This window comes from Panthera onca, chromosome B3 (genome assembly GCF_046562875.1).
Source record: "Panthera onca isolate mPanOnc1 chromosome B3, mPanOnc1 haplotype 2, whole genome shotgun sequence".
Lineage (NCBI taxonomy): Eukaryota > Metazoa > Chordata > Mammalia > Carnivora > Felidae > Panthera > Panthera onca.
This window is the reverse complement of record NC_138344.1, coordinates 53,220,095-53,234,990: the sequence shown is the minus strand read 5'-3', so window position 1 is coordinate 53,234,990 and position 14,896 is coordinate 53,220,095. Positions and strand designations below refer to the sequence as shown.

Genomic DNA, 14,896 nt, shown 5'->3' with positions numbered 1-14,896 from the left:
AGAGGGTCTTAGAATACAACATAAAGTTGACATCGAGAATGGAGAAACTTGGAGAATTTCACTCTGTTTCTTATTTTTATTAATCAATAGGATCTCAATAGCAAACTAGAACAAAGTTTTACTTCTTTGATAACTTACGGTTGGATAAAGTTGAATTTGTATCAAATAACTAAGATTTAAGATTTCTAGATGTAAAACGCTCTTCATAAAATGTGGTTGAGGCTTTAAAGTATCAGAAAGTTGGGATGAGTACAGATAATTTTACTAAAAAAGCTCTATTTTGGCAAACATCTTACTGATATTATAAATGAAAATATAGCTGGAGCTTTAAAATGGCACTTAATCTGTTCTATCAGAGTCTGCCAAATAAATTAGATTCTTTGGAAAAAATTCAAACTTGATATTATGGAGGCAAAATTAAGATTAACTCTTACTTGTCAGATACTTACCTGTCATATTGCCATAAACCAAAGGACCCATGAGTATACTAAGTGGAAAGAGGGGCTCATTGTTAAGGGAGCTGCTCTACCTACAGTTTACTCAGCAAAAATTAATTAAACAAAAGCAACTAATTGCCTCAACTGTTAAATTTACTTCAAACATAAATGCTTTAAAAAGCATTAGCTTTATCTTTTAATCAGAGAAATGGTCTAAAGATGAAAGATCAGACTTGTTCACAATCTTGTACATTACTTGCAGGGAAATGCAAAATCCTGTTGTTGCAGTCACTCATCATTTGGGAATTTTTTTTTAAATGTTTATTTATTTTTAAGAGAGAGAGACAGAGAGCACAAGTGGAGGAGGGGGAGAGAGAGAGGGAGACACAGAATCTGAAGCAGGCTCCAGGACCTGAGCAGTCAGCACAGAGCCAGACACGGGGCTTGAAACATGAAACGTGAGATCATGACTTGAGCTGAAGTTGGACGCTCAACTGACTGAGCCACCCAGGCACCCCTGGGAATTTCTCAAAGAAAATAAACGACAGTAGAAAGATACTTTGACTTCTGACTCCCAGGATAATGTTCAAGGCCACATTTGAGATTTGGCAAAGAATGAGAAAGATATTTTTCAAGTTGGAAGGTACCACCAGGTACCAGAGTGATTAATTGGTCTAAATTACTCATTTTGCAGATGAGAAAACTGAGATTACAAGGGTTTTAAGCTAAGACAATTTACTCAAATTCTTTTATTGTCATTAAATTGAGACTAACCCAGCCTCCTGTCTTTTGTCTCCAATTCTTTCCTCTGGAGCACACTTTGTATATTAGTAAGTCATCCTCCATCAAAATATTAAAAAATTAACAGTGCTTTCCTATGGGGAAAGGAGTGGGAATTAGGGGAAAAAAAGGTGGTGGATGAGGGGGTAAGAAGAGATGGTTAGGGATGTTACACTCACACAATGAGCCACATGTGTTAATATAAAAGTTGACTAAAAAATATTTTACAAAATGTCAAGCCTTAACACCAAAAGAACCAAATTCCAGAGGTAAGAAATACCATGGTGAAATTGGATGTTAGTGTAGAAATTTAAGCTACCTCTTCAAGAAAAACAGATCACTGAAAACTGAAGACTAGTTCTATATATTATGTTTCTTTATATCTGGAAAAATATTTTAATATAATACATAGGCAGACTAAAGTAATTCAGATTTTCAAGTTTAAAAAAAGACTGGGATTTTTAAAAAAAAACCTTATGCTACAAAAATACGCATTTATAGATATTCCCAAATCCTATTTTTCTAACCTCTGCAGTGAAAAGATCCAAAATTTCATCGCTGAACTGCCTTCTAACATGATCTTAAGCAGTTATTTCTATAGAGCATAAAGTTAATGTAATTCTTTACAGTAAAATCTGTTCATAAACTCACCTTGACAGAAATACTTTTATCTATCATTAAGAGTTGAAAGAAACAGATTTTAGTACAGGGGTGGGTCAAGACAGTTTTTTAGAAAAATATACTGTGTATAATAGATCTTGAAAATTACACAGACCATACGCTTTTATTTAATGTGAAGGCACAACTTTAACATAGTTAAAAGCAAATGTATTTCAACTATTTGATGTAATTGTCAGTACCAGATCTTTAAAAATATATATTTGCAAGCATATCATTGAAGCTTCTTTCAGACTGTCAATTCAAAAATCAATTTCAAAAGTCAAACTCTATTTGTAGAAAATCAATTGACAGGTCTACGAAATATTATTGTTGGACATTCTGTTCGCCAGCAGCCACAGGGCTTTCTTCATTTGTTGCATAGTCCAGGTGGCCCATCACCTAGGCACAAAAAAAACAAGTTAGGAAATGCAAATTTTCAATTTGCCCTCAATATTCACTAATTTGGCAAAAGGATTCCCACTTTTTAAAAAGGACACAGAGTACTCCCTGGGACTGAGCACTCCTTTTGGAGCAATGTAGTGGCTCAACATCCATGCTCTAAGAATAAGATCAGGGTGACAGAGAAAGCCTCATCATTTGACTCGGAGCCAACCTGATGAACTCTTTCTTTAGATCTTCTACTATTTCCATTTCCCAATATGAATTACCCTTCATGGCAATGGGAACTCTACCACAAAAGGAAGATATTCCTGATGCTTAATCTAGGACACTACTCCAGGCAGTGTTCACTCCTAAAGGTAAAAAAACTAAAAATGACCCCACAAGTCACTTTGAGAATACCTGCTGGTTTGGGGACAGTGTAACTTGGTTGATGCCTTGAACTGACTGTAAGACAATTTAAGAATGATACTTGAGGGGTGCCTGGGTGGCTCACTTGGTTAAGCATCTGACTTCGGCTCTGGTTGTGATCTCACAGTTCATGAGTTTGAGCCCTGCACTGGGCTCTGTGCTAACAGCTCGAAGTCTGGAGCCTGCTTCAGATTCTGTGTCTGCCTCCCTCTCTGCCCCTCCCTCACTCGCACTCTTTGTGCCTCTCTCCCTCAAAAATAAATAAAACACTAAAAAAAAAGAATGGTACATGAAATTATGGAAACATTGTATGACAAACATTTCTACTAAAAACAAATATACTGAAGGTACTTAAAAGGTCAAATGAGTACCTGAAAATAAAATCAAGACTACATTTGCTATAGACTACTTTAGAGGAATTACCAGTTAAACTTTTCTCAAACGATCACTTCAGCTATGTTCCATATTCCTAAATAAATCTTTTCATATTTGGGAATGAAGGAAGAAGAAACTGCTTACATGTTTTCAGTTTCTTCTTCAGATAAACTTGCTTAAAAATAGAAAGAAAGTACCCACTGTCTTTGTGAAGATTGTCAAAGATTTTTAGATTAGTGATATATTTTCGGTATTGTGATGCACATTTTCCCTTCTTTATCAAGAATTAGAAGAAAGACCAGCAAGATAAATATTCCTATTTTTGTAAAAGGATTCTAAAAGCTTCAGTGTTTTTTGGAAAAGGAAGCAGAAGGTGGAGTCATTTCCAAACGGGGTCTCTGAACTTGCCAGACAAGAAGAACACAATATGAGCTGAAGCTTCTGCTGACAATTGTCTCAAGTAACAGAGACAGCTTATAAAACCCAAACCTGCCAGTACTCTACAAGTCATCTCAAGGCCAAAGCAGTTTTGAGGTCCTTTATTTGCCAAAGATATTCCCTACATTAAGATAGTTACATGTTCGTAGCACTTCGAGGGGGGGAAGGTCCAATCAAGAAAGGTTAACATATTTACCAAACATTTCACTAGATGAAACATAAGATGAAGTTGTTGAACTGTTGATTTTAGTCATAATTCAAATGAGGGACAGAAAGGAGAAGCATGTAAGATATATTTAGGCTCCTTTTCTTCTAGCAATTTAGAAGCTCTGAGGATAAGAGGTTGGAGCTGTGGGGAAAGAGAACTAAGTGGCCTCAGCAGAATGGGTGCTGGGGAAATCCTCTTTCTTCCCCAAGACCTGCTTACCCTGGCAATTGTACCCTAATGACAGCCTATACGTTACCACACACCTCTTCTTTCCTAAACCTCAGTTACCTCACTGGCACTATAATCTAATTCCTAACTACATAAGCAACGTATTAGATTAAAAGAAAAACTTTCAAAATCAACTTATTAAGAAGTAAACATCTGTACTCTTTATTTACTTTTCTTTACCGACTTTTCAATGAAAGCAAAGCAATACAGAAACATAAAGCATGACCTTGAAATAGGTTTGTATGTATGTATGTACGTATTTATTTATTTATTTTAATGTGACTTCTTTTTGAGAGAGACAGAGTGCAAGTAGGGGAGGAGCAGAGAGAGTGAGGGAAACACAGAATCCAAAGCAGGCTCCAGGCTCTGAGCTGTCAGCAAAGAGCCTGATATGGGGCTTGAACTTACAAACCGTGAGATCATGACCCAAGCCAAAGCCAGATGCTTAACTGACTGAGGTACCCAGGTCCCCCAGATAGGTTTTTATTTTTAAAAAACTTTGGGGGGGGTGCACCTGGGTGGCTCAGTCAATTGGGCATCTGACTTCAGCTCAGGTCATGATCTTGCGGTTTGTGGGTTTAAGCCCTGCGTTAGGCTCTGTGCTGACAGCTCGGAGCCCGGAGCCTGCTTCAGATTCTGTCTCTGTCTCTCTGCCCCTCCCCTGTTCATGCTCACTCATGCTCTCTCTCAAATATAAAATAAAAAACAAAAAAAAATTTTTTTTTTAAATTTTTTATGTAGGCTTCACACACAGTGAGGAGTCCAGTGTGGGACCTGAACTCATGACCCTGAGATCAAGACCTGAGCTGAGATCAAGTTGGATGTCTAACCAACTGAACTACCCAGGCACCCCAAAATAGGTTTTTAAAAACATAACAAAAATTAATATAGATAATAAAATTAACTGGCAAAATTGGTATAGTTCTTCATAATATTTGTAAATAAGCAAGGTCGATTTGGAAAGCTGACCATTGGGTCAGCTTGCCTGGCATTTACTGATAGTTCTGCCTATCTATAAGTGAACCAGACTCCAGAAACACTCTAATAAAACTATCATTAAAGGGGGAGAGGTAACCGGAGAGTTGTTGATACTAAAGCAGTGTTGTTCTAAGTATCTCTGTATTCGGACTTGTCAGTTACAGCTTGTGACTTCTAAAAATAATTAGAAGCACTAGTGACATTTAACAGAGACAAACCCACTGTTTACTGGATATCAACAAACCGAACACTTACTTCCTATCCAGAGTCAAAGAGCCCATTGGAGATTGCTGCATAACTCTAACTCCACTGATTTAGAAACAAACAAAAAAATCCCCTAAAATGATGATTTCTTTTAGTTGTTCTTTATGCCAAAGTAATTATGTCACTCCTTGATTTTTCTCTCTAGAGAAAAAACACCTTTATTTATTCTACACTAATTAGAACTTAAGACTTTGAGTACAATCACATGGAATTGAATACTGTAACTCTTGAAGCATTCATGAGTTGAAGCATTAAAAAAAAAGCTGAAGTATTTTCTTGAAGCATTCAAGAAAAAAGTTCATAGTAAATAATAGTGTAAGTGGCTTTGAATTATAGGAAAATAATATACAATTAAGATCTCCAAATTAGTAATATTTTAGTGAAATCCTATAGAAATGTTACTTCTTTTGATCAGAGAAATTAATGGAAAGGGCTGAAAGACTCTAAGTAAAATACTAAAGTACTTCCATGAAGTCTCAGTTTTAGAAATAAATGGAGTATAATTTCCCCTTTGGAAAAAAGTATAAAAAGGCTAACCATGACATTTAAAAAATCTCCAGTGCACATATGTGGATCTTGAGAAACTTAACAGAAAAACATGGGGGAAGGGAAGGGGAAAAAAAGTTAGAGAGGGACAGAGAAAAACCATAAAAGACTCTTAAATACAGAGAACAAACTGAGGGTTGATGGGGGGTGGGTGAGAGGGGAAAGTGGGTGATGGGCACTGAAGGAGGGCACTTGGGGTGAGCACTGGGTGTTGTATGTAAGCCAATTTGACAGTAAATCATATATTTAAAAAAAAAAAAAAAAAAACCCAGTGCAAAGTCCTGCTTTTTACCACCACTTTTTTTTTTTTTTTAATTTTTAAAAATGTTTATTCACTTCTGAGAGAGAGAGAGAGAGGGACAGAGACAGAGACAGCATGAGCAGGGGAGGGGCAGAGAGAGAGGGAGACAGAATCTGAAGCAGGCTCCAGGCTCTGAGCTGTCAGCACAGAACCCAACACAGGGCTTGAACTCACAAACCATGAGATCATGATCTGAGCTGAAGTCAGATGCTTAACCGACTGAGCCATCCAGGTGCCCTGATTTACCACCACTATTCTTGAACCCACTCTAGTATCAGGTATTGGAATGAACTAAATGATTAATAGCATAAACAAGTATGTCACCACCTTAGATTCTGGCTTTATTTTATATTACCCATTTTGTATTTGATTATGTCACAAAGTAGCAAAAACTGTTGGCACTTGCAAAAAGAAATGATTATATATAAAGACTGTAAAGATACTAGTCTAATTTAACGTTTAAAAGTGTCTCACTTTTAAACACAACAAACTTATAATAATTTTGGCAATTTTATGAGGGCTGCTAAAACACAAACTTACACACATACCCACAAAAGTGACTAAAGGTCAGTGGATTAAGGACTGAACATTACAGATGCTTTTCATGAAGAATTTCAATAACACTAATGGAGAATTTATAGTGTATAAAATACTGTTATCAGCAGTGTGGGTTCCTAATACCTATGAGATAATAACTCACTGAGGAAGGTATACATAAATATCTACACTGTGAAGCAAATATTAATAAGTATTTAAAACACAAAATCCACAAAAAATATGGGGAAAGGTGAATCTAATTTCAAGTGGAGAACTCTTGGGTATCTGCTTGGAGAAGGAAGATTTTGAGTTGGCAATACTATAAGAGATATTCTGGAAACCATCTGGCAATGCTATGAAAATAATGGAGGCAGAGGGAGAGAAGGGAAAAGGTTATGACACTGCTAGCCTGAGAGATGAACCAGGAACTACCTGAGGGTTGATTTCAGGGCTGACCCTCAGGTGTATCTTACACTGGGTCAATACCTTGTCTCCCTCTGTTTTACCAGACTTTTTGAGGTTCCAGGTTGTACTTTCAAAGCCTCTGCCTAGCCTTACCTGATCTCATCCACTTGCCTACCAAGCCCTGGGTAGGCATAGCCCTGGGCTAACCCACCACTATGGATTAGATTTTCCCACCTGCCTGTAGATCCAACCTCATTTCATGGATGAGGAGACAGTCATAAGAGATGACGTGACTTGGCAGAACTGATTCCAAGGCCTATAATATACTGTTTCCCACAAATGTCAACATTCAAGCTAAATTAATTTTGAGTTTAGCTACTTTTTTTTTAAAAAATAGGAAACTGCTGTATATATATATACATATATATACACACATATATATATATATGTATGTATATTTAAAAAATTTTTTAAATGTTTATTTATGTTTGAGGGACAGAGAGAGGCAGCGCGCAAGTGGGGAAGGGGCAGAGAGAGAGGGAGACACAGAATCCAAAGCAGGCTCCAGGCTCTGAACTGTCAGCACAGAGCCCGAAGTGGGGCTCGAACCCACGAGCTGTGAGATCGTGACCTGAACCGAAGTCAGACGCTTAACCAACTGAGCCACGCAGGTGCCCCTGAACTGCTGTATATTTTAAAGTTTATTTATTTTGAGAGAGAGAGAGAGAGCGAGTGAGCGAGCGAGAGAGTGAGAGAGAGACAGCAGGAGGAGCAGACAGAGAGGGAGGGAAAAGAGAATCCCAAGCAGGTTCCACACTGTAAACGCAGAGTCCAATGTGGGGTTTGAACTCATGAACCATGAAATCACGACCTGAGCCAAACCAAGAGTCAGACACCTAACTGACTGAGCCACCCAGGTGCCCCTAATTTTAAGTTTAAAGGCTGGACAAAAGTAGTGAGACATTTTCTTTTTCACAACAATGGGGATAACTTTGTGAAGGCATTACATACTATAAGTTTCAAAAATGCTGGTTTTCTAAAAAAATAGATTCTCTCCTGGCAGCAGTCTGTAATATTCTGCAACTAACTTGCCTAAAATTTCAGCATGTGCCTTTTCTTCATATTTTAAAGTCTAGTGTACAGTGGGAAAATGACCACATTTAACAGATTTCTTTTTCCTCTGAGGCTTGTGATGGCTATCAAATCTTTTTGCAAACTGAGTTAAACGAACTAGATTTAACAAACACCTTAAGTTTTAATATTCAAACTGGGAAAACAGAAATCTAGTTAATGAACTGAAAAGTAACAGCCAAGCAACAAATAAACCAAAACAGAAAACCCAATTCCTATAAATAATAGCAGCAAATACACAGTGTTTATGATATGCCAGGCCCTATTCTAGGCAATGTGCATATTTGACAACAACCAACCCTCTGAAATAGGATGATTATTATTCTTTTTTACACTGGAGGAAACTGAGGCACCAAGAAGCTAAGTAACTTGTCTTAGGCCATGTAGCTAATAATGAACAAAATCAGAGTTCAAACTTCGGTAATCTGGTACCAGACTCCACACTTTTATTACTAGGTGCTATTTTATATTCTGAATATCTTTACTTAATAGAATGATGACATCACACTCCAAAAGTGAGAAGTGTATAACCAAAGTTGTCTTACTCTTTTTTCTCTTAATCTTTTTTCTTTAAAAAAAATCTTTTTTTAAGTTTATTTTTAAGAGAGAGAGAGAGAGAGAGAGAGACAGAAAGTGTGAGGAGGTCAGGGGCAGAGACAGAGGGGGACAGAGGATCTGAAGCAGGCTCTGTGCTGACAGCAGAGAGCCCGATGTGGGCTCGAACTCACAAACTGTAAGATCATGATCTGAGCCGAAGGCAGATGCTTAACCAACTGAGCCATCCAGGCACCCTTTTTTCTTTTTTAATATAGTTAAACAGTAAAACAAAGTTAACAAGCTGCCTCCCTGTCCACCCCTCTCCACCCCTGCAATTTGTTTTACCTTTTTGGGTATGTTAAAGTGAATTTTCCTACAACCAATTGTCTTATTTAGCTTCTATGTTATATGATTAAGGCCCTGGAGTCTGCCTTGCTGGGGTTATTTACTACTGCTTTGTGTCAGCTCTAGTGGTCTTCCCCTTCATAGGTAGTTACTGTGAAGCAGAATTCTAATTTTTTTCAAGATCACTATTTTTAAGAATGAGAATGAAACTTTAATGGTCTAAGGCAGACGAGTTGTTCATAGGGAATATAAATGCATCCCTTGGTTGAATTCCTTCCTTACCTATCATCCTCTTTCCCCTCAATAAACATCATAGAGAGAAAGGAGGAAAGGTAATAAACCAGAGAGAAAGTGAGCTGTATTTTCAAAGAAACACAATGTTATTACATTTACGTATATGACATCTTTAAAATTCAAGTATTTATAGTGTGAGTTGGCATAAAAAGATCTCCACACAAAATGTTCAAAGTAGTTGGCCCTAAAGGAAGGGTGGGGCAGGTGGAATAGTTAGAAAAGGACGTTCTATGTTTACTTTAGACACTTCTGTATTACTTGTTTAAAGAATGTAAACATGCATTACTTTGTAATTAAAACACACACACAAAAAAAGAAAGTAAAAACAGGATTAGGGTGTATGTAAAAATTTTAGTTCATTAATTTCCACTAATAATATTAACCTATTAATCATTAAAATAGAACAAGGATAATCAGAAATCCTTCAATGAACATTTTTTCACATCAACTTTGTCCAAATGTTTAATCACTTTCTGGACAATCCCTTGAAGAGAAATTACTGGGTCAAAGGAAATGGTAAAATACAGTACATGTGTTTGAGAGTATTACATAGCCATTAAAATGATTTTTTTTTAATAAGGAATTTAAAAATGAAATAACACGCAGTGAAAAAAACAAAACAGAGAACTCTTTGGAGTATGGTATCATCTACCCACATATGCATTTATCCAAGAAGGCACACGAGGGAACTCACATAAATCTTAAGAGCGCCCACCCTCAAGGTGGTGGAATTATAGGTGGACTTCCTTTTCTTGTGTTTTTCTATATTTTCAAAATTTTCTGTAATAAGCACACATTTTTAAAATAAAATGCTCTAAAAGCTGTATTAAAGGGGAAGGAAAATTTTATAAGTAAAAATGCTGGTGATGAAAATAACAAGACACATACTTCATTCTGTAAGACAGTTATATGTGTTCTCATTAACAGTTCCGAATTTAAATTCTAACCTAAAAATTTAATGTCAACCCTAATCGAAATCTCCTTATGTTGCTCATCTTCTCTGTCCTGCTCTACCTCATAACCAGTGAATCAGATAGAAACTTCTTGCTCACAGTTCTGTCCCGAGCTGCTGCTTCTCCCTCTGTGTTCTCACTCGGTGCTTCCAAATTTCTGTCTCTAGCTAGGTCTGTTTCCTGCACATCAGGAGACATTCATTCATTTGCCTATTATTTCTCTCTTCTTGTTGGTCCTATAGGTGCTCTGAAATGTCCAATATTGAATTCATCACCATTTTCCTCAAACCTGTTGCCCTTCTTTATCTCTGTGAATGGTATCACATCTACCTACTCAGTTACCTAAGGCAGAAATCCCGATTCCATTTCCTTCTCTTCTCCCTATACTGACACTATCACTGTATTCCATTAATTATGACTCTAAATTTCTCTGGACTTCGTCCTCTTCTTTTGATCTCACTACTGTATTGATTCTGGCTACTATTGCCCCTGATTATAATAGCTGCTTTAAGTTTTGCTCCCTTCTTCAATCCATTTTGTAGATTTCTTAAAACCCTTAAATGGTCTATGTTCTCAAGATAAGAGTTCAAAGACCTCTTTGAAGGTCTTTGGCTTATAAGACCTTATGGGCTGTCACCCCTGTTTCCTTCTCCAGTTTTCATTTCCTACTGTTACTCAACATTATAGTCATCCTAAATTTCACTCAGTTTCTAGAATGTGCCATGCTCTCTTCCCTCTGAGCCTTTCAAGACATGGTTCCTTCCACATGGAACACATGGCTCAGGCTTCAAGTTTCAACACATAAATTTAACATTCTTTAAGCCTGCTCTAAATCACCTTTGATTCTGTCACAAAACCACAAGCACTGGGTATCCCATTGCTAGCTTTCATGGCACCCTATATAACGAATAAATACATTTATCATACTTTGTTAGTGACTATCTGCATCCTCCATAAGCATCTCACTTTCAAGAGGCCATGAGAGTAACACTGTTTCGAACTTGTTCATCTTTTATCACCAGCACCTAAAATAGTACCTGGCTCACAGAACTGCTCAATTAACATTTGCTATATGAAAATAAAACTATTCTAAGAAAATGGTTATGAAGAGCACTTTCTGGGATGTGGCTTTCAAAGGCTAGAAGTAGAGTGTATGTTGTAGGACATACTTTAATTTTTAAAAATCTATAAAAATAAAAAATTGTGTGGGTGCCTTCTTCATGTAAAAGTTACATGCTATTTTACTGGCTTAGTCAAGGGCCTTGTAGCCATAATTCCATGCGCATAAACATAAGTTGAGACAAAAGCATTGTGAGGTAGGCAGGGGAAGTATTATTATTTTAACCAAATTTCAAAGGAATTACAAGATTTACCCAAAAGAATTCTAGACCACTGCTTCTTCAAATTATAGTAGTCTAACTTAATGAGTTAATCACCTCTTGTTAAATAAAGATGATACCGTAGACCAACTGCAAGATGGATATGAACTTTGAACTGTTTACCTACTAACAGAATTGCAGCCACCCACCCAAAGTATCTCTATTTTTGTTCATGTGACCACTAACACACATGTATGAGGGTGGATGGAGGATGGTAGTTTATTGTAATAGGCAAAGCAGAGCTTACTGCCTCATGAAAAAAATCAATGTGATGACCCTGACCTTAGTAAGCTAGAGTTTCCCAATCCCCTTTAATTTCAATGGAAACAAATTTTACTGGAATATCAAGAACATTTAGAAAAAGGAGAAAGGGGCTTAACTGTAATGAAGAAAAAATGCAAACATAACAGGTTCTGATACCATGATTTCCTCTGCTCCAGTAATTTTACAGAAAGGTCTGTCTTGATCCATTAATCTGAAATGGGTACCCTATTGAATTTAGTTAGACCCTTTTAGGTACTAAAGAGAGTAGAATTTTTATCTGCAAAACCTTAGGACTCTACCTATATAAATAAATAGCTAATATCAGACTCAAAAATTCCGTACTTATAGTTTTATTTTTCATGAAGCCTACTTTCCTGTGCGGATTTGAAAACTTATGTTGAAATGCTGTTGTGGTTTTCCCTGATGCCCTCCCACTGCTTCTTGGTAGTCTCACCTGGAGTCACCAGGATTTTGGCATCAGATGAGATGAAAACTGATGGTGCAGCAGGTGGACAGTAAGGGAGTAATGGTGGAAAAAACTTGGGACATCCTGACAGATCCAAGGTAACTTCTGGGCACATAAAAGCTATAGAGGCAGTTCCCAGCCAAAGTTAGTCACTGAATTACGTCCTAAGATAACTTGGTAACCAAGATAGAAGCAGCACATACCTGATAGCCGTTACCTTTCCAGAACTTTTTCATTTCCTTACGTCTCCAAGCAACAACTGAGGCAGTAATAAGTGTGCAAGGAACTAAATAGAGGAGAGCAGGTTGCCCCTTTTTCATCAGCACCAGAACCACAAATGTAAGTATCATGCCAACAGAATAGGCTATAAGAAGAATACCAATTATCAGTCATTTCTACATGCTACCAAAGGCAGATTTTGACTCCCTCACTGAAGTGGTGGTTTTCAAATATTTCTAAGGATATTTTTGCCCTATGACTTTTTTCCTAATTTCATCATTTTCCTAGACAGCAATTAGGAGAGACATTCTACAGAGCTTTTGAAAATTTGGAAACTAGTTAGTATTTCAATTATAATTACCCTAATCATCAATCATTGATAAAGACAGTAATTCAAGAGTCTCAATTAGTCACTGTTAAGGATGGTAAGTCATTGCACATTTTGGATAACTAAAATCTGTACCAAGGGGTACTAAAAGTTGCTTTGAAAAATCTTCCTAATTTTAATTATATACTTCTTGGGCTTCAACAAGTGCATACCAAACACCATCTGATCTTTCCTTAATGACTGAGGGTCTCATCATGAACATGGGATCTCAGAACATTGGAGCTAGAAGAGCCTTGACAGACAATTCAGTCTACCTCCTGATTTTATAGATGAGGCAATGGAGGACCAGGGAAGTTAAGTGAACTTCCCAAAATTATACAGCACAATGGACAGAGAACCCTGTAATCTGCTTTTCATTGAGTGTTCTTTTATTCTATCACACTGACTGGTGCTGGACTTTAATATGTTAATGCCCTTAGACAGTATCATTCTTAATATCCTTAGACTGCTTTTCTTATTTCTTTATGTTTTTTTTCTTTTTGTCATCATTTCATTCACTTAGCTGTTCTTTCTTGCCGTCAGGTACCTGTTTCTAGTAATACCCTTCTCTATTGCTAGTGTACATTCTTAAGTTACTGCATTTAACTCCACTATGGAATTGAAAACCTTGCTAGCACAGTATGTAAATGGCTCTGGTACAGGCTGCTTACCTAAGAATAAAGAACTTTGGTGTATGAACTTTGAGATACCTGTTTGATATGCTTAGAAGTATTTTTTGGCTTACTTCCTATTCTTGTCTGTTCTCAATAATGGAAATAAAGGGATAAATGACAATTACTTCTGCTGTCCTAGGTTAGATGTTATTGTGCCATAAATTCATTTATATACATACACATTTATTCATATAGTATTTTAAGAAAATCTAATATTATACAATTTATTGATTACTGATGTGCCATATGCTCTAATAAAGCATGTAAAATATGCCTATATCTAATAAGCTAATAAAGCTAATAAAGCATATAAAATATGCTTATATCTAATATAAAACCTACTGATTTACTTTCATATATAATTTTTTTAAACCTCAAAAACTTTATGATATAGGTATTAAAGTATTTTTCCTTTTTGATGGAAAAACTTGTCTTATTAGTTAATGATGAAGAATTAGAATCCCGGACTCCTTATTTTGACACTCTACCTTTTCCTACAGACAATATAATTCAAACATAATAGAAAAAAACAGAAGTTTACCAATTGTGGAGGAAACATAGTATATAGAAGAAGAACCAGTCTGAACATCAAATCTTCTACAGTATGCAACCAACAGTCCTAAAAAACAAAAAATAAAAAAAAACAAGAAAACCCAAACTCCACATTATTTTCTTAAAACAGTAACAGCAACACAAATTTAACTGCAACAGCACACACTGCATTATATTTAACCTTCATTTTTATACCATGAGAACATTAAAGTACCCACAAATTCTGGACAAAATTATAAACGCTGATTTTTTTTTAACTTAACGCCATTTTTAAACATTTTTCCAAGCCATTAAACAATCTTTAAAAACATGATTTTTTATTAGCTGCTTAACATTCTATGATATGGAGAAAATTTTTTATTATATTTCTGTGGTATCAGTTGTATTGTCTCCTCTTTCATTTAGAATTTTAATGATGTAGGTTCTCTATTTCTTAGTCTAATTGAAGGTCTGTCATTATTAGCTTTTTAAAGGACCAACTCTTAGTTTCATTAATCTTTTCTACTGTTTTCCTGTTCTCTATTTTTGCTGTATTTTATTATTTCCTTCTTTCTGCTAACTTTGGGCTTAGTTTGTTCTTCTTTTTCTAGTTCCTTACGTGTAAAGTTAGGCTGCTTATTTGAGGTTTTTCTATTTTCTTGATCTATGTGCTTATCACTATAAACTTCCTGCTTAAACTGCTTTTGTTGTATCTCATATGTTTTGGAATGCTGTTTCTCTTATCATTTTTTTTAAAGTATTTTTTAAT

General features: G+C 36.1%; 1 protein-coding gene across 2 annotated transcripts in view; it reads right to left on the bottom strand.

Annotated features, from left to right (window-relative positions):
- Positions 1 to 1,795: 1,795 nt before the first annotated feature.
- Positions 1,796 to 14,896, bottom strand: part of SPPL2A (signal peptide peptidase like 2A) — a 52,542-nt gene continuing 39,441 nt past the window's right edge. For both annotated transcript variants that reach the window (XM_078448606.2, XM_060618535.3), the window contains 3 exons: positions 14,138 to 14,215; positions 12,540 to 12,700; positions 1,796 to 2,276 (listed from right to left, as the gene is read on the bottom strand). In XM_078448606.2, coding sequence (XP_078304732.1) covers positions 2,202 to 2,276; positions 12,540 to 12,700; positions 14,138 to 14,215 — 314 coding nt within the window. In that variant the 3' untranslated portion in view covers positions 1,796 to 2,201. The remainder of the gene's footprint in view (positions 2,277 to 12,539; positions 12,701 to 14,137; positions 14,216 to 14,896) is intronic.